Source organism: Lacerta agilis, chromosome 6 (genome assembly GCF_009819535.1).
Source record: "Lacerta agilis isolate rLacAgi1 chromosome 6, rLacAgi1.pri, whole genome shotgun sequence".
Classification (NCBI taxonomy): Eukaryota; Metazoa; Chordata; class Lepidosauria; order Squamata; family Lacertidae; genus Lacerta; species Lacerta agilis.
The window spans coordinates 61,590,780-61,614,659 of NC_046317.1; the positions used below are offsets into that span (position 1 = coordinate 61,590,780).

The 23,880-nt window shown below is 40.9% G+C and overlaps 1 protein-coding gene across 8 annotated transcripts in view; it reads left to right on the forward strand.

Moving 5' to 3' along the window:
* Positions 1–23,880, forward strand: part of MAGI3 (membrane associated guanylate kinase, WW and PDZ domain containing 3) — a 124,388-nt gene that overhangs the window by 90,872 nt on the left and 9,636 nt on the right. For 4 of the 8 annotated variants that reach the window (XM_033152973.1, XM_033152977.1, XM_033152978.1 and 1 more), the window contains exons 13-19: positions 300–391; positions 3,071–3,263; positions 5,036–5,224; positions 9,827–10,012; positions 17,007–17,109; positions 19,968–20,070; positions 21,812–21,955. In XM_033152973.1, the coding sequence (XP_033008864.1) occupies positions 300–391; positions 3,071–3,263; positions 5,036–5,224; positions 9,827–10,012; positions 17,007–17,109; positions 19,968–20,070; positions 21,812–21,955 (1,010 nt within the window). Of the gene's footprint in view, positions 1–299; positions 392–3,070; positions 3,264–5,032; positions 5,225–9,826; positions 10,013–17,006; positions 17,110–19,967; positions 20,071–21,811; positions 21,956–23,880 lie in introns of all 8 variants that reach the window. The other 4 variants (XM_033152974.1, XM_033152972.1, XM_033152975.1 and 1 more) reach the window with 1 other exon arrangement.

The following is a 23,880-nucleotide window of genomic DNA, read 5'->3' on the forward strand; positions in this document are numbered from 1 at the left end:
CTTTTTTCGACTTACAAATTTTTCGACCTACGAATGTGCATTCGGAACGGATTAAATTCATAAGTCGAGGTACCACTGTATGTATATTTTTGTATGCATACTCTGCAGCTGGGGTGTTAGTCTAATTCATGATTTAATACTGCAGGTGTCTTAACATTTTAAATACTTTCAGAAATGAGCATTTCTTTTTTAAAAAAAATCTATAAAACGATTAAGTTTTCATTTTTGCTTATGCTTTTTTTACAATGTGCAAGCATGGCCCAATGCAAACAGAACTCTCCCCATCTTATCTTAACTAGCTCCAAATACAAAGGATTTGGATGTTTTTCTTCGAAAGCAAGAGTCTGGCTTTGGCTTCCGTGTTCTTGGAGGAGATGGTCCAGATCAGTCAGTGAGTAAAGACATTAGCTGTTGTAAATCCTATTTCTCCTTAATATTGTCTTTGCTAATCCACAGTTATAAAGTAACTAATTTATCAGTACAGTGGACGCTCGGGTTGTGAACGTGATCCGTGCGGGAGGCACATTCGCAACCCGCAGCATTGCGTCTGCGCACACGTGGGTTGCGATTCGGCGCTTCTGCGCATGTGCGCATGCCGAAACCTGGAAGTAACCCATTCTGGTACTTCCGGGTTTGGCACGGAGTGCAACCCAAAAAAACGTAACCCGCAGCAATCGTAACCCGAGGTATGACTGTATCACAGTTGCAATTTGTTTATGCCACTTATAGAATATTTTGCTCTTTTTCATGTTAGTGTAACTGTGCTTGAACAGAATACTTACAGAACTTCTGATAAGCAGTGGCTAAAATTTAAAAAGAAATACTTTTACCTATGGCTTGATTTGTTGATAGGGAACTCATTAAACCTCTGAAGATGATTTGGGGTGAGAACTATTGGCTTTCTCCATATGAAAGCCATCAAATTTCCAGGCCCTAAAGTCTTGCACACATTTTTTATTGAAGCAGTAAGAAGAAGGGTATCTATACTACTGTGTGTAAAAGACTTCCGGAAGGAGTTTTATCATTTACCAATCACAAGGCAGAAGATAGCTTTTCAAGTAAAACTGAGCAGTGAAATTGAGAAAACAATGCAGTCCTCAATGAGGTGATATTTATCAGATGAAAGACAATATGAACAGACATGGTAAGGTCAAATCTGAATAAGGCGAAAATAATTTACCCGGGCAGACAACTGCCAATAAGTACATAATATGTTTAACGATTAGCATGTTGTTTATTTATTTGCAAAAGCCAATTTTCTTTGAAAATATAAAAAAACCATTTATCATTACAAAAGCTGTGTCTTGATTAAATTGCAGTACTAATACATCTAACAGCTACAATGAAAATGTGATGGGTTTAAATTTCAGGTGGAATGTGAAGTCCTGAAGGGGCAAATTGCGTGATTCATTTAAAGGCCTGTGTGTTGGCAATCTACATCTCCCAGTAAAGTTGAATTCATACATATACTTGTAGTGAAGTCATTATGTTCAACACTGCCACTTTCCTCACAAGTGGCAACCAGTGGAGCTGGAGCAGGGAAATGCTGAGTGGAAGGACATCATCTGTATTCTTTAGCTAAACTTTACCAGGATTGGCCCTTTTTATTTGACGAATTCTGAAGCATTCCTTGTTTCCTCTAGTTGGACACCCCTGCTCTTGTTCTGCATGGGAACACCCAAACGTGCTTATTTTGGGCTGCTTCCTACATTAGGGCCGGGATCCATAGAGCCCAGTACGTGAGCAGAAATAACTTCAGTGCGTTTGTGTGGGAGGAGTTGGGGTTGTTTGTTTTCTGAATGCATGTCCTCCACGTTGCATTAGACACTGGTCTGGAAGGTCTCCTGATGCTCAGGAACAGTTTTGCATTGGATGTAAGGGGCTGCAGTGGGAAGGGGAAGCTAGAAAAGCCATAATGCACCCACAGAACACCCCACATGATCCTTCTTCAGTATAAAAAGGCCCTTCTGCATCGGAGAGGGTGACTACAATGTTTCATCTTGTCATTTCTAGGGTTGTAAGTGGTGGTAAAGGCAAGTAAGCAGAGCTGTGAATCAAAACTCCCATTGATCAAGTTTGTTTGTTTTTAGTTTGACATACTCTGCCACATCTCATGGGATTAAGCATAGATAACTGAGTTAAAACCGTAGTAACCCCAATTGTAGTGACTGGACCACCATGTCTTTCCCTATCCATAGCCTCTATACAGTGGTGCCCCGCTAGACGAAAATAATTCATTCTGCGAAAATTTTCGTCTAGCGGGTTTTTCGTCTAGCGAAGCGGCAATGACAGCCGCGCTTTCTCTAGACAAAAAAAAAAAGACGAACAATTTTCGTCTTGCGAGGCAGCCCCATAGACAAATTCGTCTTGCGGGGCAGCCTTCCGCTAGACGAATGCCTTCGTCTAGCGAGTTTTTCGTCTTGCGAGGCATTCGTCTAGCGGGGCACCACTGTATAAGCTAACTTAGCTTAACACAAACTTAGGCCTGGGGGCTGGATGCGGCCCAATCGCCTTCTAAATGCGGCCCGTGGACGGTCCAGGAATCAGCATGTTTTTACATGAGTAGAATGTGTGTTTTTATTTAAAATGCATCTCTGGGTTATTTGTGGGGCATTTCCCCCCCCAAAATATAGTGCGGCCCCCCACCAAGGTCTGAGGGACGGTGGACCAGCCCCCTGCTGAAAATGTTTGCTGACCCCTGTACATAGATTGTGAAAACTGAATGGGTATTCTAGGTTGAAATCTTGATAGTTCATTCTTAAATTATCTAAGACTCTAATGCACTGGTGTAATGTGCTTAGAGTGACACATCCCAGACAGAAAGCAGGTTGTTGCATTTTGTACCAGCTGATGCTTCTGTGCTTCAAGGCAGCCATAGAGGGCATAGTTTTGCAATGCGAGATGCAGATGTTACTTTTGCCAGTGCTTTCATTTTTATTAAAACTGATTGCACACTCATTCACCCTTAAGTGTTGTGAGAACATGGCACTTTGGGGTGAACCCAGAACAATTAAATATTGTGATGTATGTGCATTTCTTATCCTGCATAACTATTTTGCTTTGCTGCTAGATCTACATTGGAGCCATTATCCCACTGGGTGCAGCAGAAAAAGATGGTAGACTCCGTGCTGCTGACGAGCTGGTATGCATTGATGGTATCCTGGTCAAAGGGAAATCACACAAGCAGGTTCTGGATTTAATGACTAGTGCTGCACGAAATGGCCAGGTGCTGCTGACTGTCCGCAGAAAGATCTTCTTTGGTGGTATGTGCCACATCTGTCAAGCCTGTCTGTTGCACTTGGTATTGCCTCTTGTCCTGGCAGTGATTTAGTGCAAAAGTGTGTTTACATGTCTCTTACAGGGATGATCCACTCTCCTTATGATCAATTTTATGTAATTTATGAGAAAGAAATCAAAGTGATGAAGTAAAAACGACCATGTATGGATGTAAGATACTAATAGATTCTTAATGCTTCAGAATTAATACCACAATTGAGGTTTAAAAGAAATTCATACTCAGGGTTTTTTTTAAGTAGTCCCACATTAGCTTTAAGTATAGAAATATGATATATTTAATATTGATTCACTTTAGGGAAAGCTTCACATCATTAAAGAGACTGGTAGTAGGGCTTGCTGAACTAGCCCGAATGGGAATTGCCTTCCTCTAGTCAGCTTCCAGTCTGTTTTTAAAAAAGACCTCCCATGAGAAGCTCACTTATTTCTTTGCCTACCCAGCCATTCTTGTATCTGGTACATTAGAAGTATTGCTGAATATTGCTATATGCAATGTATATGCATCCAAATCTTTTTTTTAAAAAAAAGAAATCCAGTTGATGGAGGTGGCTAGGAATGTGGACTCTTGCCTTCCTTTTGGCAACGGTATTTTTTCTTACTGGTGTTGATGGTGGCAGTTATTGTTTTGTTGTTGCAACTGGTATTATGGCTCTGGATGAGGGTTGTGGCTTAGAACAGAAACAGAAGGCTGAGCTCCCACTGAATTCACAACTAGAAGTCATTGGAGGTTGGCCAACAGCTGTAGGGAGTGGTATGGTTAGCGGGATCAGCTCATGTTGTCCATCGTCATGGGCCAGTCCTTCCTCCAGCATTATGCAAAAGTTGGGTTTTCAGCAGCATCTTGCTGATTCCTGCCCTCCCAACTCCCAATACCTGGTAGCTGTTAATGTATTAATATTATAATATGTTTTGATTCCCGTTATGGACACAAGTCAGCAATAAGAAAAGGAAAAGAAAGATGACAGGCAGCTTCTCTGTCTCCTGTTTAGAATGAAGATGTGTTAAGTAGCTGCTCTCAGCCTCTCTTATAGAATGAGAAGATCAGTTTGACTGAGTATGTGGGGAAGCCATCTGAAAAGTATGAATGGACCAAAGAAAAACACTTTTTGTCTTTGAACCTCAGCCTGTATGGCCAGCCTAGATTTTGACAGTGCTGCATGTACTTTACAGTACTAGTGCTCATTGTTTCAGTGAGATTACTTCAAGAAAAAGAAATCTTAAGTTGCTCATGAATGGGACCCATTCAGAAGGCACACTAATTTGCTGGCAGTTCCCTTGTTTCCAGGACTCAGGGGCACAATGTGATCATTGTTCTTATAAAGATTACATTTCTGGAGAGCACTTTATGCAATATCAGCCTTGATTATTGTTTTCCAAATGAATAAAAAATTGTTTAAAATAACCTCTTGGCATTCTCTGTGCTAAAAATTGGGGCAATGCCTACTATAGTATGTTTAGAAGCACAGTTTGGTGTTGATTTAAACATGGAGGAAAAACTTCTAGGCACATAATTAATGTTTATATTATTAGTTGTAACATAGCATGTGTTCTTTAATTGTTTAATGATCTGAAATATTAATGTGTTGGGGTGCACTTTTGAATCCATTTTTTGCTTTTAGCTGCTCTGCACATACCTTTTCAATGTATTGGTTGCTTGTAAATGTTGTTAATACACCTAGCTACATATTGAGCATCATTCCTGATTCCTTCCTCTGCCTATTTCTGTGGTATTCAATAGTAGATAAACAACTAGAAGAAGAATCATCACCCCAAGTTCCCATTTCCTCGCAGAACGGCTCTCCTAGGCTAAACCGAGTAGAGCTACACACAAAGCAATTCCCAGAAGCCTATGATGTTGTGCTGCAACGGAAGGAGAATGAAGGATTTGGCTTTGTGATTCTTACCTCGAAAAACAAGCCACCACCTGGTGGTAAGTAGTCATAATTGGTTGTCTGCCTTGCTTATCAAGGGAGTTGGGCTGGAGTTGCATCCTTCCATTGTCTGAACCATTTAACATTTACTCCCCAAACAATTGAAGGCTTTACCTCAAGAGTGGGGAACCTCTGTCCTGGAGGCTGAGTGCAACCTCCAGGCCTTTTTATATGGCCCTTGAGACTCTTCCTATGCCACATCTCCTCCCCAGACTCACCCCCTCTTTCTAGACCACACCCCTCACTAGCCCTGCATTGCGCCTTCCTTGCCTGTGGCATACAAAGGTGTAATTTACAGTCATTGCTCTGCTCACTTTTGCTTCTGACGCCACCCACCACTGACATGCAGCTGCCAGAAGGTTGTCCGAAAGGGAATATGGCCCTCAGGCTGAAGAGGGGTTCCCACTCCTTCTTTACAGTTATTCCTTACCTAAAAACAATGGGTGGATGGGTAGGAAGCCCTCAGCAGCTTCTCAGGTTCGTAAAAGGGCCCATGAGTCAAAACATGTTGGCAACCCTTGTTCTGTAGCATACACCAGTGTTTTTCAACCTTTTTTGGGCAAAGGCACACTTGTTTCATGAAAAAAATCACGAGGCACACCACCATTAGAAAATGTTAAAAAATTTAACTTTGTGCCTATATTGACTATATATAAAGTAATTTTTCAATTTTTCCCACGGCACACCAGGCAACATCTCGCGGCACACTAGTGTGCCACGGAACAGTGGTTGAAAAACACTGGCATACACAGCCTAAGAGTTCTTTCCTCTGAAGTAATACATTTGTTGTGTTTGTACGACCAGTGCTGTCAGCTGGAAAGAAATAATGGTATAGCTGTTGTCATCTATGCTGTGGTAATATCCGTAACTGACTATTTCATGTTGTGTTAGGGGCTACCCCTTGAAGGTATCTCCGAAATTTCATTTTGTACTAAAAAAAACAAGCAGCTAGCCTTGTTGTCTGACCCTGGTTATTCAGAGCATATCTTCCTAGTTTTAAGAAAAAGCTGTACTAGTTTCCTGTGTCTTTCTGGGCTTAATTTGGGGTGCCCTGTTGCATGGGACTGAGGTATCCCAAGGAGTGTCCCCTTCTTTATGGTCATTTGGTAAGGCTCTTTTTCATGGATCTCAGTTTACTGAGTTTAGCCATGTGGTGACCAGTGATCGGCCTTTTCTGTTGTGGCACCTTATTTTGGAATGCCTGATCCAGGGGCAGTCTTCCTAAAACCAATCCTGATGAATATTCTTTGTCAGGTGAAAACATTTTAATTGCTTAGCCCATGGGCATTTTAACTTGGAAATGTTTAATCGGTTTGCTGTTCTTAGTATTGTTTTTGCCTGCTTGCTGTTTTTATGGTTATCCATCTTAAAACCCTATGTAATAGGGTAGTAAATTAAATGCAGTCCCAGAAAGCTAGCTGTGCCTCAGACATAGATTTGTGGCATATATAATATAGATGGGAGATTTTTGCAATGTTTCCTTTTGGGAGGGAAGCATAGTGTGTTGCATTTAACAACAAATATGACTTAACTCAGGAAAACCAATCAAGCTGGAGTCCATGTGTGCAATAGTGGATTTATATCCTTACTTGACACTTGAACAAAGATACTCTTGTCATGAAAACTGACTGTAGATATCTTAACATGTTGGATATGTTTAGACTTGATCAGATCAGATCTGATGTATAGTGAATGTGAAGAGTTTCACCTGTGTTATTAATATTAAGCTTCTGTTAAAGGCAAGAGAGTAGGTAAGCCTGGCATTTTCTGGTCAAATGTCAACCAAAAATACATTTAGAAACCTTATTGTTCTAGTACCAAAACAATAAAATGTTCATTTCATGTTCATTAAGAATATATTTAAAAACAAATTCTCAGCTATATTCTCCTTAACACCTTCTGATTTTCCCTACCTTCTAATTGTTGATTAACTACGACAAAAAATTCTATATATTTCCCAGAATATTGTTTTAGTAATATTTGTTCATAAAATTTAAATAAAATACAGATAATGAAATTGCAGATTTGTTTAAACTCATCCAATTTCTTTTTTTGTTAAAAATGCTCATTTCTGGATTCTGTTTGGGTACATTGACCATAAATCCTAATCTGTTATTTTCTCAATAGCTGTTCTTTTGGTTGCTGTTAATGGAGTGATCTTTTAAAGTGTGTGTGAGAGAGAGAAGGAGACACTTAGGACTATTTTCATAGTTGACTCTTTCCCCACTCTTAGTTGCATAGAAAAAAGGCAAGAATATAATGGTTATTTTCAGATTGTTTTGTCTGAGACTATGCTTTTAAAATTGATGTGTATGTAAACTGTCTTCTCACAGTACACTTCATGAAGTAGCAAGGAGCAGTGTAAAAATGAGCTATTGCAATGGTACTAGGTCAGTAACTCTTTTTTAAAAGGCAGTTGCTATGGAAACTATTAGAACTGGAGCTGTCACCCTCTGATGCTGTTGAGTTGATTATGTGCCCTGTGTTAGAAATATGAAATACTATTTCCATGCTGCCTAATCAGTGCTTAGACCACATCAGAAAGGAAATTGTTTTCATAACTAAGGCAATTTTTCTGTGTAATTCTGATGCTGCATAATGCAAAACATTCTTGTGTCCCCCCGTAAAAAATAAATAATAATAATAATAAACCCCAAACCCAGACCCAATGGAAGAAGTACCGTTTGGCACAGAAAATGGGGAGCTTTTGTAGAAAGTTCTGGAAGATAATGAACATTTTTTTCATCATCATAGAGACAATAATAGCAGGCCTAGGGTTTGTGGAATACTTTAAAAGTATTGTTCGTTTCAATTCAGTTTGCACTTTGATACTTTTTTACAATTGAAAGTTAGCCCACTGTGTGTTACCTTGAGTTAAAAGTCTTAACAGTAGTAGTGATTTTGCAATGTGTAGTATGTTTATATTGACATGTTATTCTTTTGTTTATAGCCACAATATGACATTAATTAGATTAAAACTGAGAAGAAATACAAGAAAACATGGTAGACATCAAATAGAGTTAAAAACTAGAAGTTATATCTGTCATCTTCTTTGTGCCAGCTATTTCATTAATTACAAGCCTAAATAAAACTGCATGAGATTTACTGTCATAGTTTGAAATGCCATTTGGTAATTTTGCTAAGTACAGCTCAGCACACCTCTGTCCCATCTGTTTCCTTCATGTGATGCATAGTTTAGAATAAAGCATCAGTTCTATACAAAGCAGTTCAGACTTCCAGCTACCACGCAAGGTTTGGAGTGATTCTAGTTTACTTGGTATGTAAGATGTCACCCAGGGTGCTAACAACATGTGTGGAAAAAGCAGCAGGCATAAAACAAATTGATGGATACTTGGGGTCTTGGGAATGGAATCATAACAAAAACTGCCTATATGTGCAGCGTTGTGTGAGCAGCTAATCACAGAGGGAGTATGAGCAGCTGCAAGGATCTAGGCAGAATTCAGTCTCTTTCTGCTTTAGACCTTCAGGGTTTCAGAAAAGTAGAATAATGGTAGATAAACAGATGCATGTAGATTTAATAATTTCCCCCCACAGATCCATAAGCTGAGTAGGAGGGCACCTCAGAGTCACTTGATGATATATTTCAAAATAATTGGAGAGCTAATAGGATCACCCCCAAAAAAACTGGAGAATAGTAAAGAATAGTTAAGCAGTTAAAGGGAAGATCTAGTAAGATAAAGTTGCCAAGCAGGAGATTTCAAATTCAGTGGGCAGTTTCCCTATTTCCACCACATGGCAGTGGGAATCTTGCTCCCCTTGTGTAGTTGACCAACAAGTGCATAAGGAAAGAGAACCTTACTTCATTCAATGGCAAGCCTTATTCAAGTTTTATATCTAGGAGGAAACATAGCACTGTATAGACCCCATGAGTGGGGCAGCCCAGAGATGTTGCATCTTAAATCTTATTACGAGGTCTTGGAATTAAACAATTGACTTGAATTATTAAGGACTCAATGGATATCCCCTGGTTTCAGTTGGAACTGGGCCCTTTTGAACCAGCCCTACATGCATTCCCCTTCCTGTGCCCTACATGGTTGCAGCTAGGAAAGCTTTTGAATCCCTTTCTAAAAGCAACCTTTAACATGGGGAAGGTTTTCCATCTGTGTGAGAGACATATCTTAGTACAACTGATCAATAGGTGAAAGACCAGGTGTAGAGTCGACAGATAAATTGAACTACCCAGCAGTACTTACTTCATCCACACTAGCTAAATGAACGTCGTCACTCATTAGACCAATGAGTTCATCACAAACTGTCTTTTTCTGAAATATCAAATGTCATGTAAACAACACCAACAAAGCCAACCCTCTTTGCCCCATCTTTGCTGGTTCCCTAACCACGTGCTTAATCTGCCTATAGCCCCCAAACTGAGTATTACATATTTTGATCTGATTATTATTTTACTACAGTCATAGGCTATCAGATGGAGGCTTCCACAGTTAATCCTTCCAGAAGGTACAGACTTTTTAAATTCATCGTCCATAGACTAAGCATTATGTGCTCATGCAGTGGTTTGTGTAAATGATAATGGATAACAGTGTGTAGTAGAGACATTGATATAACTTTTGTTCATTCTTCAGTGATTCCACATAAGATTGGGCGTGTCATTGAAGGGAGTCCAGCTGATCACTGTGGAAAACTGAAAGTGGGAGATAGAATTTCAGCAGTGAATGGCCAGTCAATCGTAGACCTCTCACATGAAAACATTGTGCAGTTAATCAAAGATGCAGGGAACACTGTCACACTCACTGTTGTTGCTGAAGAAGGTAAGAATGTTATTGTATTTTCTAGATTATTAAGGTTCAACTGCCACATGGTCACAACCTGGATCTTTTCAGCTGCTTTCAATATTACCTTTTTGAATGAATTGACTGGGTTTGGGATTGAAGGGTTGTGTGTTCCACTGGTTCCATTGCTATCTGGATAGTCAATTCCAGAAAGTGGTATGGAAGAACTTCTGATGGTCCCTGTGGCATGTCCTGCAGTGTTCTTTATTGTCCCCAGTGTTGTTCAACATCTACATGAAGCTGCTTAATTAAGTATTTTGGGGATTTGCATTGAGATGTCATTAGCAGACCAGTGACACCTAGCTCCCTTTCTCCTTTTCTTCAGGAGAACTGTGTGTATGTCACAGTTGTTAAATGGTCATACTAGTTGTCAGTCCATTTTGGGGCAAAGGACTTGACCATTACCTAAAAAGCATCTAGCAGTTTGGAGACTGATTGCCTGGAGCTTTCTATCCCATGAGTCTTCCCAAACCTTATTATCTCCTCTAACCCCATCACCACCATTTTGAAATTAGATGGGTTGTGGTTGCTTGCACTTGAAATTTCCCCACCACAGAAACTTGCCTTTGCATCTGGCAAAATTTTCATTTACCCAGAGATTAACCATGTCCTTACAAAGTGAGTGAAAATCAGGGCAAGGAAGATTTTAAAGTACTACATGGGTAAGTAGTAGTGGGAAATGAGCCACCTATCTGCTGTCAGTCCCCACCAAGTGACTTTATCCCTCTAGCAGAGGCTACTTCATAGAGTCCAACTTTGGGGGAGGGGGTAGAGAATGAGGTAAGAATAGGGCTGTTTTTAATTTTTTCCCATCTCACTTTGCAGGGGTTGCGTGGCAATCTCTTCCTGTCACATCTAACTTCTCCCTTCAAACCAGCTAGGCTGATGCAGAATACTGTACATCAAAACAATCTAGTCCTCTAAGTAATAAAATGACTTTTTATTATTCTGAAATCCCATCTGCTGATGTAGCGTTGTCCCCATATAGTATTTTCCCTACACAAACAGCTCTGTATAAATATGTAAAATCTAATCACTTGAAGAGAAGCTCTTCTCTAGTTCAGTTTACTGGTATGCTTTTTTTCCAGACTACTGCCTGTGCATGTAATTAAACTTGCTATTGATATTTTGCCAGAAAGATGGCTTTCTACAAAATTGAAGAATAATAATCACCTAAAACCAACCTGCCACAATATTGATTCTACTGATTTCACATGTTATGACTTGTGACAGAATATCAAAGACATAATTTATCTACTTGTCAAGGCGTTTATACTTACAACATCCATTATTTTCAAGGAAAGGCTTTCACATTTCCCCCCACTCCCAATTTCATTTTCTTTTTATATTAAAGGAGAGAGAATGGTTAACTCAGTGGAGATGACATTCAGATTCTTCTTCTTATTGTTACTGCCCTTCATCCTTAGGGCAGGTTACAACAATTTAAAACACAACATTAAAAACAGTTTAAAACAACTCATGGTAGTCCCTTTTGTCTTTGGGTTTGAATCGTTGCCACCACAATCTGCTATTTTCTCTAAATGCTTGAGTGAGCCAACTGCAGAAATTTAGAGATGTACCCAATTTTCTGATCCCTGGAGTTTTGGGGGAAAAATAGAAGGTAAAACGAGGACCCAAGAATACATAAAGAAAAAAAGTTAATGATTTCAAAAAAAAAAAAAAAAAGACTAGGCAGTCGGACATGCTACATGATTCAGAGGATACTTTCTTGTGGGTTACATAAGTTAACGATTTATAGAAAATTGCTTAATATAAAGTTGACTTCAGGTAGGGGTACTTGCAATATGTGTACATGCCTGTGTCGTTAAAGAACAGAATTGAAGAAGCTATTAGGCTTCTTTCAAAAAGTAGAAGTTTTGTCCAAATGAAAAGATAAAAGAACTAAAACTTTTGTGGGGTGGTGAGTACAAACAAACAGTAAGGGATGCTTTAAAAAAAAAAAAATGAGGAGTGCATTGCTGAAAACATTAAGACCAATGGCAAGAGGCTCTTTAAACACATTAGTAGATTTGTCTAGGTTAGGCTTGCCTATGTCCAGAAAATCCCGGACATGTCCTCTTTTGGGGGACCTACATCCCCATCCAGGGGGAGGGTGTTGCATTTTATAGGAAATGCTCGGGTTTGGGAGGGGGGCTTTATTTTATTTTATTTTATTTTATTTTATTTTATTTTATTAACTGTGCCCCGGAAGCGGAAGTGTTCGCTTTGGCTAGGGGTGAACTGTCGGAACACGCCGGGGGGGGGGGGCACACGCAGCCCCTGATATGAGACAGACCTCTCAGGGTGTCTTCCTGACGAAGCACAGCCCTGGGATGTTCTCCAATCTTCAGTCCCGGTGCGCTGTAGCGACATATATGTGCACACTCTATCAGCAGAGTATAGCAGAAACGATGTGCAGCGTGAGTGTATACATTCTAAGTATTTATTAAGCAATATATACAGGGCAAAGCAATCATGGTGTCCTCTCACTTCTTGAGAGAGAGAGAGAGAGAGAGAGAGAGAGAGAAGTACAAAAGTACAGTGCAGCAGAAGAGAAATAAGACTGACTTCCGTTCTCATACTTTCCAAGCCTAGAAAGTAAACACTGACATGTGATGCAACCATCACACATCTAGCAATGAAGGAGTGAAATGCTGACAAGAGCTGGGACTGGGTTTGCCAGAGCCTGGCAAGTGCTTGGAGCTGGCCCTCTGCCTCTTCCCTGTTGGAGGATTGTGCGATCGGCAGTGGCAGACAGCGGTGGCCCTGCTAGCAATCTCACAAATAAAAAAGCTCAAACATTTTGCAAAAAGAAAAAAGCTGAATAACTTTTGTATAGCCGCTGGTCGCCTGAATTTTTACTCCTTGAAATATGGCAACCCTAGTCTAAGGAAGTGGTTGGACCTTTGGATGTCAAGAGATTCAAATGTGTGCTAAAGGAGGATAAAGAGATTGCAGATAAGCTGAATGAATGCTTTGCATCCTTCTTTGCAGGAAAGGAATCTGAGGAACTTAGGCAAATAGTTGTGACAAGATATGAAGTTTTAGGCCTAATGGACAAAATAAAAACTGACAAGTCACCAGGTCCATGTGGCAGCAGCCAGAGAGTTCTCAAAGACCTCAACAGTGAAATGGTTGATCTTCTAACAAAAATAAGTAGCTTGTCCCTAAGATCAGCCTCCATACCTAAAAAAATGCAAACTAGCCAACAGAACACCAATTTTAAAAATTGAATCCATGGAGATCCTGTAAATTATAGGCATGTAATTAACTTAACATCTGTCCTGGGAAAACTGGCAGAAAGTTTTGTTAAGGATTAAATAACCAAGCATATAGAACAGGGGTCCCCAAACTAAGGCCCGGGGGCCGGATGTGGCCCAATCACCTTCTAAATGCGGCCGCGGACGGTCCGGGAATCAGCGTGTTTTTACATGAGTAGAATATGTCCTTTTATTTAAAATGCATCTCTGGGTTATTTGTGGGGCCTGCCTGGTGTTTTTACATGAGTAGAATGTGTGCTTTTACTTAAAATGCATCTCTGGGTTATTTGTGGGGCATAGGAATTCGTTTATTTTTTTTCCCAAAATATAGTCTGGCCCCCCGCAAGGTGTGAGGGACAGTGGACTGGCCCCCTGCTGAAAAAGTTTGCTGACCCCTGATATAGAAGAACAAGGCTTGCTGAAGCAGAGCCAGTGTGGCTTCTGCAAGGGCAAGTCCCATATCACAAACCTATTGAGAGTTTTTCAAGAGTGCCAACAAGCATTAGTGAAATGGTTAACATAGTCATGCATTTCAGTTTTCAAAACGCTTTCAAATCACCAAAGATTGCTAAGTAAGCATAGCAGCCATGGAATAAGAGGACTTTGTGGATCAGGAATTGAAACAAAACAAAACCTTCCAGTAGACCTTAGAGACCAGGAATTGGTTAAGTAGTAGGAATAAATTGCTGGAGAGGAAGGTGGACTTGTTCATGGGTCCTGTTACAGTAAGAACAGGATGCTGAACCAGATGGGCCATTGGCAGCAGGCTCTTCTTATGTTCTGTTTCATAAGGATGATCCATACCTCCATCCATTAACTGATCAGTAGGACTATAATCAAAGAAAGAAAAACAGCTTTTGAACCTGCATCTACCATAGCATTCTAACTACTACTGGCTTTGCTTTTCCCTGTTGTGTTTCCATTAGTTCAAACATCCTAAACTAGAAATTAAAAGCCCACTATTAAACCCTTTTTAACATCTAGAAATGCCAACTTTTAACTTTCTCTATTTTTTGTTCCAATAGTCTCTTTAATTCGAAGAAAAACAATTTGTGCTTCATGCTCCACAAAGCATTATGTTAGCATTTTGCTCAAAACAGAAGCTTGTCAACCCCAATCATGTAGAAAGTAGAAATGCAGGCAGAAGAGGGTGAGCAGTGGAGAGGGGAATGAGTACAGACAGATGGCCTTTTCCCTACCTGTGCTTATTAATTAAAACTCTGGAATGTAAAACAGGAGAAAATGTTGACATTTGTCTTTATGGGGGTGGGGATATTAAAGGTATTTCAAAGTACAGTAATAAGGCCAAGCAATCCTGTGCTGAACTCTCCAGGGTTTTCTTACATGGCTGGGAAAATGGAACCTAATGTAGAAATCTGTGTTAAGGAATAGTGTTAAGGCCATTGATCTTACCACAAGGTATTGCAGGTGTGAATGAATTTGCATTAAAGGAGGGAAAGCATTAACTCAGCACACCTAGTGTAATTAGAATAAAAGTTATGCAAGCCTTTTTGCTTCTTCCAAGATTTACCAGTTCATACTGGGCTAAAATCTGTTCTTTAAGGGTTTTCACTGTGGGAGATGGTTTTGTTAGAATATGCTTTGTTCCTTTCTGAGTGGCAGAGGCGCCTTATGTTTCAGAAAGCATTTGTTTTTGTAAGTGTGGCTGGGCTTACTGTGAGCATCTAAACCAGGGAAAAGGAATCCAGATGTTGCTGGATTCCAGTGCCCACCATCCCTAGCCATTTGCCATGCTGGCTGGGGCTGATGGGAGTTGGAATCCAACAACATTTGGAGGGTTTCGCCGCCCCTCATCTAATCACTGTGTATGCTGTGTTGGATGCAGAGGCACCAGTAATGCCTTATTCAGATAATTCTGCTAAGATTCAAAATTGGTCTTGTGTCTGTAGCATTTGGAGGCAGTCTGATCTGCTTTGGATCCACTCTGCAGTTCCATTTTGATTCATTATCCATGTCCAAATCAGATCTGTTAAAACTGAACCTGTTTTGTCTCCATTTAATATAATGTGGAATTTTAAGAACTGCTGCAACTTATTTTATTCCTTTTCACATAAGTAGATGAAATTTGCAGACAAGCCTTTCCAGAGTCCTTAAGCCTGCCAATAGTCAAGCAGATCCATCCAGGGGTTTTCATGTAGGGAATCTTTGATTTTTTTATGAAAAGAAAAAGTCTTAACCTTTCTTTATTTAATAAATAGTAGTGATAATAAATACATGGCCGTGCATTTAATTTTATGGAAAAACTGAGGCAACCCAGAAGATAGGCACTCACTGATCTGCCTTGGCACTCCTTGTAACATGAAAGATTATCCCAAATCACCACAGTTCACCTAATTATTCAGGATGCATACATAGCTCATGTGCACGCCTAGTATTTAGGGACTTTTCTCAGACAGTAATTGAATCCTTATGGGGCTAGCAGCAACATTTCATGTCAAGGTAGAGCTGTGGGAAACAATAGTATATTTGTAATAATTTTTATTAGTTTTCAATTACACTCCAATAATAGCCTCATTATAACAATACCAATTTACAAGACAATTATTAATGCCAATTGTTCAAATACCGAATTATGTAATTTAGAAAAAGTGGCCCCCCGCATGCTAGATATGATGGTTTCATGATTTTATTTATTTCTGCATTCCAAAATCTTATTAATTTCAATAACAACTGCAATATTAATAGCTTCTATTCGTGTTGACACATTAAACGATTTATAAAACTACAAGTGAGGAATTCAAACTATATCCTTGTTCTTCCTGTGTGCGACAATTACTCTGTCTGTGGTGTTTCTTCCTGTCCTTGTAGGATGTTATGTCTTTCTTTCCCCTGGTTGTTGCTGTTACCTGTCATGCCTTGGGCAGAACTAATATCCCATTGTTGTTCCAGAAATTTCTCCATCACTCTGTCCCATGCTTTGTTGTTTTGCATCTTTAACAACAGCTGCAAAAGTCACTCTGTCCCAGTACAGTGGTACCTCTACTTACGGACACGATCCGTTCCGGGGTGCCATTCGCAAAGTCCGTAAGTAGAGTGCCACTTCTGTGCATGCGTGTGACATGATTGAGCGCTCCTGCGCATGCACAAAGTGCGCAGATCGTTCCTGCGCATGCGCGAAGCACACAGATTGCTCCTGCGCATGCGCAAAGCGACGAACCCAGAAGTAAACACTTCCAGGTTTGCCGCGTTCGTAACCTGAAAAAACGCAACATGAAGCAAATGCAACTCGAGGTATGACTGTAAATAACCTGATGTCACAATTTTTTCAGCCTGTGAAGAAGAGCAGTCTGTCAAACTGCAGATAACTCAATAAAGAACCTTATCAGTTCCTTGGCAGTTCACAGACACCTTTCATCCTTCCTTCCAACTGAAGATATATGAGCAATTATACCTCCAATTAAATTGAATTCCAAGTCCTCTTTGTGTTACTCAGTTCACTTTGTAAATAATAAAGGATGGGGAAGATTCAGCTGTAAGTTTCCATCGTAAACCTTTTGCAAAATAGAGCTTTCCTCCCTTTTTCCTTTTTTACATAGACAGTTCCGTTTGACAGTTCTGCTGTCGTGGGGGTTGCCTCCATTAAGGCAGAGCAGAACCAGAAGCCACAAAAGTAGTATATTTGACATTTTTTTCCTTTTTTAAATACTGTCATGTGCAGGGTACTTCTAATCTCTCTCTTCTGTCTTGATCAGAGCATCGTGGTCCCCCATCAGGAACAAACTCTGCCAAGCAGAGTCCAGCCCTACAGCATCGGCCAGTGGGAACAGTGCCAGCCAGCTCTTTGCCTACTGACAGGTACAAATACTTTTGTTTTTTCTTATTTTTAGTCCCCTTAGAAAAAAAAGAGGAAAGAAGGTAACTCTTGTTGTCTTTTCTATCTATGGTCAAAACAAGGTAATTTTTCTGGGACGCTTTCTTAACTCAGGAATTGATCTAGTCCCCGTGTTCTTCTTTGGTTTCTTAAGGGTTATGTTTACGCCAAGGGTGGGAAACCTTTTTTTGCTCCAGGGGACACAGATCCCAGCATCATGAGCCAAATGAATTGGGCATGAATTAGCACTGGAAAATCATGCCCTGCTATATAAAACATGAAGTCCGTATTTTTCCGTCCATAGGACTCCCCCTTGTATAAGACCCCACCCCCTATTTTGGGGGACTCAATTTTAGGAAAATGAGGGGAGATGGCCCAAAGTTGTTTCCCGTGCACAGCAGCATCGGGGGAAGTTGAACTCATGGGAGCGCAACCTCCCCCGATGCTGCCGCTCGCGGGAAATGACCCAGGGAGCACCTGCTACAGGCAGCAGCATCGGGGGAAGTTGCGCTCCCGTCAACGAGCTGGCTGGCAGCCCGCAGCTTCTCCCCCCCCACACACACACACGTTAGCTGGGGGCAGGAAACAACCCCCCCCCCAGATCGCTCCCAGATCACTGTGGCATCGGGGGAAGCCGCGCTCCCGCCAACGAACTGGCTGCCGGTGCACTGCTCCCCCCCCCATGACACTATCTGTGTATTGGACGACCCCAGTTTTTTGACGTGATTTTTGAATCACAAAACCTCATCCAATACATGGAAAAATATGGTATGTATGTTGCTTCGTGCTTGTTTTTCTTCATTGGAGAGATGAAGCATTCAGTATGCTGGGTGGGTTATGCCTAGGCAAGCAGGGAAACTCATGACAGTCTTCTGGATCAGTCATATAACCCAAGACACCTCCTCTAGTTCTTTTCCTGCCCAGGATGGAGCTTTTTCTTCCAGTTATTCCTCTTCAGTCTCTGCATACCCCCCCTTGCTTCTCTGAATCAATGCTCCCCTTTGATCAAAATCATTGTCAGTCTCCCTTCCCCCAACTTTATATTTTAAAGAAAACCTCTTCTCCTCCCCCCTCCCACCCTACACCCTTTCTGGCTTTGCTTTTTCTGTTGTCTTTCCTCCCTTCCCCAGGGCTCTATTCAGAAGGCAGGCAAAAGCTGCAATAAAAAAAGACAATGGCATGTTAGGATTGTTAAGCAGAACACTATTGTCACTAAGAAGCCTCCAACATGGCCAGTCGGAGACTTCCAGGAACCATTCGGTTTCAGCACCTCCCTACATTGGCTCCATGTTCCTGTTCTCAGCAGGGAACAGGATCACTTGCTGTAGGCAGCAGGATTTAATCTCCATTCATCAACCCATGAGTGGAGATTAAAGGCTGGTGTAAGATTAAGGACATAAAAGGGAAGAGGGGGATACCCTCAAAAGGCTTTGCAAGACTCCCTCTCCCTCCTGCTTTAAGTCCCCACTCTGATCTTAAAGGGAGCATTTTGCAAGCAAAGGCAGAGCATGGAAAAACTCTCCTCCGTCCCCTTCAAAGCACTGCAGAGAATCAGTATTTCCAAAGCCACTGTCCTGCCAGCTGATGTCGCCATGGATGCTCTCCAGTTTTCATCTAGAGCTATTTCAGATTTCAGCAGCGGCATGTAGGACATGATACATTGCCACTGAATGCCACAATTGTTGTTGTTGGTATCCATCTGTCTTGAGAGATATTTTTATATCTTATGCTTTTCATTTTTGTTTCAAGCTGCCCAGAGAACCTTAAAAAAATTCCTTCCAGTAGCATCTTAAAGACCAACTGAGTTTGTTCTTGGTATGAGCTTTCGTGTGCATGCACACTTCTTCAGATAAACTGAAACAGAAGTCACCAGACCCTTATATATAGTGAGAGGGTGGGGAGGGGTATTACTCAGAAGGGTGGTGGGAATGGGTCATTGGCTGATAGGTGAGGAAAACCTGTTGATGACTGTTAACGACTGCAATTGGCCTTGCAGGAAAAAGCAAGGGATGAGATGGCTAAAAATGGCTTTGTCATGTATAATGAGATAAGAATCCAATGTCTCTATTCAGACCAGGTCTCTCCATTGTTTTAACTTTGGTGATAAGTTGCAATTCAGCAACTTCTCTTTCCAGTCTATTTCTGAAATTCCTTTGTAATTAGACAGCTACTTTGAGATCTTGTATAGAATGAGATAGAAGTGTTCTCCTACTGGTTTCTCTGTCTTGTGATTCCTGATGCCAGATTTTGTCCATTTATCCTTTGGCGTAGGGTTTGGCCTGTTTGTCCAATATAGAGAGCTGAAGGGCACTGTTGGCATTTGATGGCATACACAATGTTAGAAGATGAGCAATTAAATAGTCCTGAGATGGTATGTTTGATGTTGTTGGGGCCAGTAATGGTGTTGTCTGGGTGTATGTGGCAACAAAGTTGGTATCTGGGTTTATTGCAGGCTCTGGTACCAGTGTCCATGTTAAGTCTGGTTGTTGTATTATTGTGGGTGAGGAGTTGTTTAAGATTGGGTGGCTGTCTGTAGGCGATGAAAGGTCTTCCTCCCAGAGCATGAGAAAGAGAACTGTCATTGTCTAGGAGAGGTTGTAGATCTCCAATGATGCATTGTACTGTTTTTAACTTGGGAGCTGTATGTGATTACTAGTGGTGTTCTGTTATTTTCTTTTTGGGTCTGTCTTGCAGCTACCTACCTATAACAGAGAACCTTAGTTGTTGTTGTTATTATTATTATTATTATTATTATTAATAATAATAATAACCCTGCCCATCTGATTGGGTTGCCCCAGTTTATATAAATAAACAAACATCCCTCTGCTTCCTTTAATTTCAGGAGTGCTATAGAAGCTGATACTGGAAAAGAACAATGCAACAGTTTCAAGCACCTCTCATCATCGGAAGGTGTTTCATCTGTCACAGGAAGCAAACTATCTCAGGTATAAACTCTTCTCTGGAGAACAGCTCTGTTAAACTGTATCTATTGTTTGAGGCCGAAACTTCCCATAGCAAGTATAGGGATAGGCAAGACTTTGTGTCACAGTCACTGCACTGGATATTCTACAAACGCTATAAAAGCAGCAAAATTCATGAAACTCCTTGCATTGAACTCCAAGGACTGGTTCAAATCTAACAAGAAGTTTTTGACAGAGTTGTTCAACAGTGGAAGATTGGGAGATTGTGAACTCTCCTTCCTTGGAGGTTCTTAAGCGGAGGTTGGATGGTCATCTGTCATGGATGCTTTAGTTGAGATTCCTACATTGCAGGGGGTTGGACTAGATAAACCTCGGGGTCCCTTCCAACTCTACGATTCTGTTATTCTATGTTAGCATCACTTCTGATTTTATATATGTCAGAATGGAAGAGACCACAAGGATGGCCCTTGTGGTCTCTTCCAACTCTATGATTCTATGATTCTATGTCAAGTGCTTCATGTATTGGAGCTTAGAAATTAAAGAGGCAGCAGCCACATTTTGTGCAGAACATAATTCCACATAGTTGATTGGAATATTTAAAGTGCAGGAACTCCATTGGTGGTTTTGAGGGTGGAGATGGGCTAATTTGGAAGCCGACCCCATAGAATGTATTCTAAATTCAGGAGCCACCTGGTGGCTGCCATGTGCAATGCCTGTAGCAGTGCAGTACACTGACTGTACCAGAGTTCACCAATCTTCATAGGTTTTTGGGCACATTTGGAAACCCGACAAACTGCCATGGGCCCCATAAACACATACGAACAGCCACCCTGCAGCTGTGCATCCCACAATTATGCAGGGCCACATTTAACAAAATGTAGTGTTTAGTAGTAAACCACAACTTGCAGAAGAATTCCTCTAGCATTGCAGGTGCTTCATAAGACAATACAGGACTAGGACAACATGGGACATGTTTGCTGGTCCTAGGCACTCCACCCTCCACATCAGGATTTGGGCCTGAAAAAACAAGCAAAAGTGTGGGTGCATGGGTGGTAAGTTGTAAGAAAGCACAATTTGTGACATTGCACAGCATCATTTATGTTAAACTGTCAACCTTAGCTTTTCATTTCTCAGCTTTGTAGAGCTTGAGCCAACATGAGACAGTCTTAACTCTGGTCTTAAACCAGCAGGGGTTTTTTTTTTAATCATTTAATCTTCAGGTGACTAGAATCAATATGAAGTGGGAAATTGGGATATTATTGGAAGATCTGGTAGTCTGTTTAAGGATGGAGTGCTATGCTTTACATAAAGCTTGCTGGGTTACATCTGTGGAAGTAGCCTTGGCTACTTTTGATAAAGAACTAAAAATGTCACTGCAACATCTATCCCTAACTGGTTAAGCTAGAATAGTTGTATTTCCAGGGAGTCATAACTTTTTCTCCCTGAGCTTGTACTTGAGGAGAGATCAGGATCTGGCTTAGGATCACTTTCTTCCCCAGTTTCTTCACTGTATGGAGAAGTAAATAACAGAACTGGGAGACCCCAAATTCATGATCTCACTGAGTGAAAAAATTTAAGCTTGTGCCTGAGCTCTTCCTGGGTGCATTGCTGAAGGTATATATATATCTGAACATTACCTGATATGTGAACTTCATTTCTGCTTAGATCAACCTTTGAATTTAAGAAATTGAAGCTTTCTCTAACAGTATAGTAAGGAAAGTCTCTCTCCAACGTGATCTAAGTCTGCTCTATGTTTTCTGCTCAGATCCCTGGATGTTATCCTGTAGAATTGGAGAGAGGTCCTCGAGGTTTTGGATTTAGCCTTCGTGGAGGAAAGGAGTATAACATGGGGTTGTTTATTCTTCGGCTTGCTGAAGATGGCCCTGCCATTAAAGATGGGAGAATTCATGTGAGTATCTAACAGGTGTTTTTTTGGGGGGTGGGCTTCTTAAAGACTAAATTGGCTGACCTTGCTTGGTGTTTCAGGCATTATTATTATTATTATTATTATTATTATTATTATTATTATTCAGAATAAGTATTGTCATTGCTACTCTACCTTGTTTGCATCAACTCCCAAATAGTTACCAGAGTGTTTGCTGGGACTCTTCAGCAAAGATAGCCAATGTGGCGGCCTCCAGTTGTTGGCCAGGATGGCCAATAATTAGGGATTATGGTAGTCGTACTCCAACTGCATCTGGAGGCCACCGTGTTGACTTTCCCTGCTCTAAGGGTGTACTTGTTTTTTTTCCAGAAATATGCCATGTGCTTCATCTCAAGTAGTGTCCCTTACTAGAGCCCCAAACTTGAATTGCATATTCATGTTTCCCGCCTTCCTCCCCCCCTTTTAATCTTGAATTTATACAGTTGCACCCAGACACTAATATACCTAATGGTGAATCAGTAGAAAAGGGAGACATAACCTCTATTATCATGAAATAATAAGTAGCTTATGTTGACAAATGCCAAAGTAGGTGTCAAAATCATATGAGCAAATGCATGAATTAGTGACAAACATTTACAATTTTAATATTGAAGGTGGTATCTAATTGTGGTTTTCTCCCTTGTGCAACAAATTCTACAAATGCAACTTATGCTTCCCCCCATAGCCCCCTGTGCACCCCTAAAATCTATTCTGGAGGTTTAGGAGGACCCCCCCCACACACAAAGAAGGCATGGGGGCCTGTGTGAAGGAGGAAGAAAAATATCAATGCATCCTCCAACATTACATTGGATCTTGCTTGAACTTTTTAAAAAATAATCTGATTAGAGATCTGTCCAGAACAATTGCACCAGTCCATGCACTCATGGCATTAAACAGTGTGCTTGGTATATTGCAGTACACATATTTTCATATACAGTAAGCCCACAACTTACGCACATTAACTTGTGCACATACAGCATTCCGCACATGGCAAAAAAATAATAATTAAAAATTAAAAGGGCAGAAGGAAAGGGGATTCTGGGGAAAATAACTTTGGCAATCCCACCCTGCCATTGAACCCAATGTGTTTTGATTATACATTATTTGGGCTTTAGGCACGATCCCTGGAACGTAACCACTGCATATGTTGTGGGTGTACTGTAAAGGAGGAAGTAGCACATGAAGCATCCAACTGCTGGAGTCTTTTTGCGCTGATGTTGATTTCCCCCCCTGTGGCAGTACCTTGGTGTGTGTGTGTGTGTGTGTGTGTGTGTGTGTGTGTTTGAATCCTATTTGCTACCAGGTCTTCCTAGTTATTTTCCTGTAGAGCAGCTTCTCATGAAAGAAACATGCTGTAGTGGTAACTGAGTCAGGGGCTCCTGAGTACTTCTCCTCAGATCTGCCAGGGGCAGTGCTAATCATTGGCTACTCATCTGCCCTAGTTCACAAAGCCATAACTTCCTGTAGGTCCCTGTGGTATGCTCATTACCTGGAGTACACATGGTATTCAGCTATGAAACCTGCAAAATGCCGTAACATGGGAATCAGCACTGTATTGCAGCACTACTTATATTTTATTTTTACTGGCTTGCAATCATATCTGCATTAGGACCCTCCCTCTTAAAATTTCAGTGACTGAAGCTTCCCCAGCTAAGAAAGTAGCACTTACTGATGATAGAGAACTAAATATGATTGAAGATGTACAGTTCCCAGGACTCTGAAGTCGTTTCAGGTTTTAGAGCTCATCAATTGCATTTAGGATCTGCTTTTCAATTTTTCCCTTGCATTTTTGCTGTGCTGTAGGAATGAGGAGTAGCATTTTCCTCCAGGATATTTTTAAAACTCAGCTCCCTGGGAAGGCATCTCTGCCAATTTTTGTGGGGATAGCCATTCTTTGGGAATACGTTAAT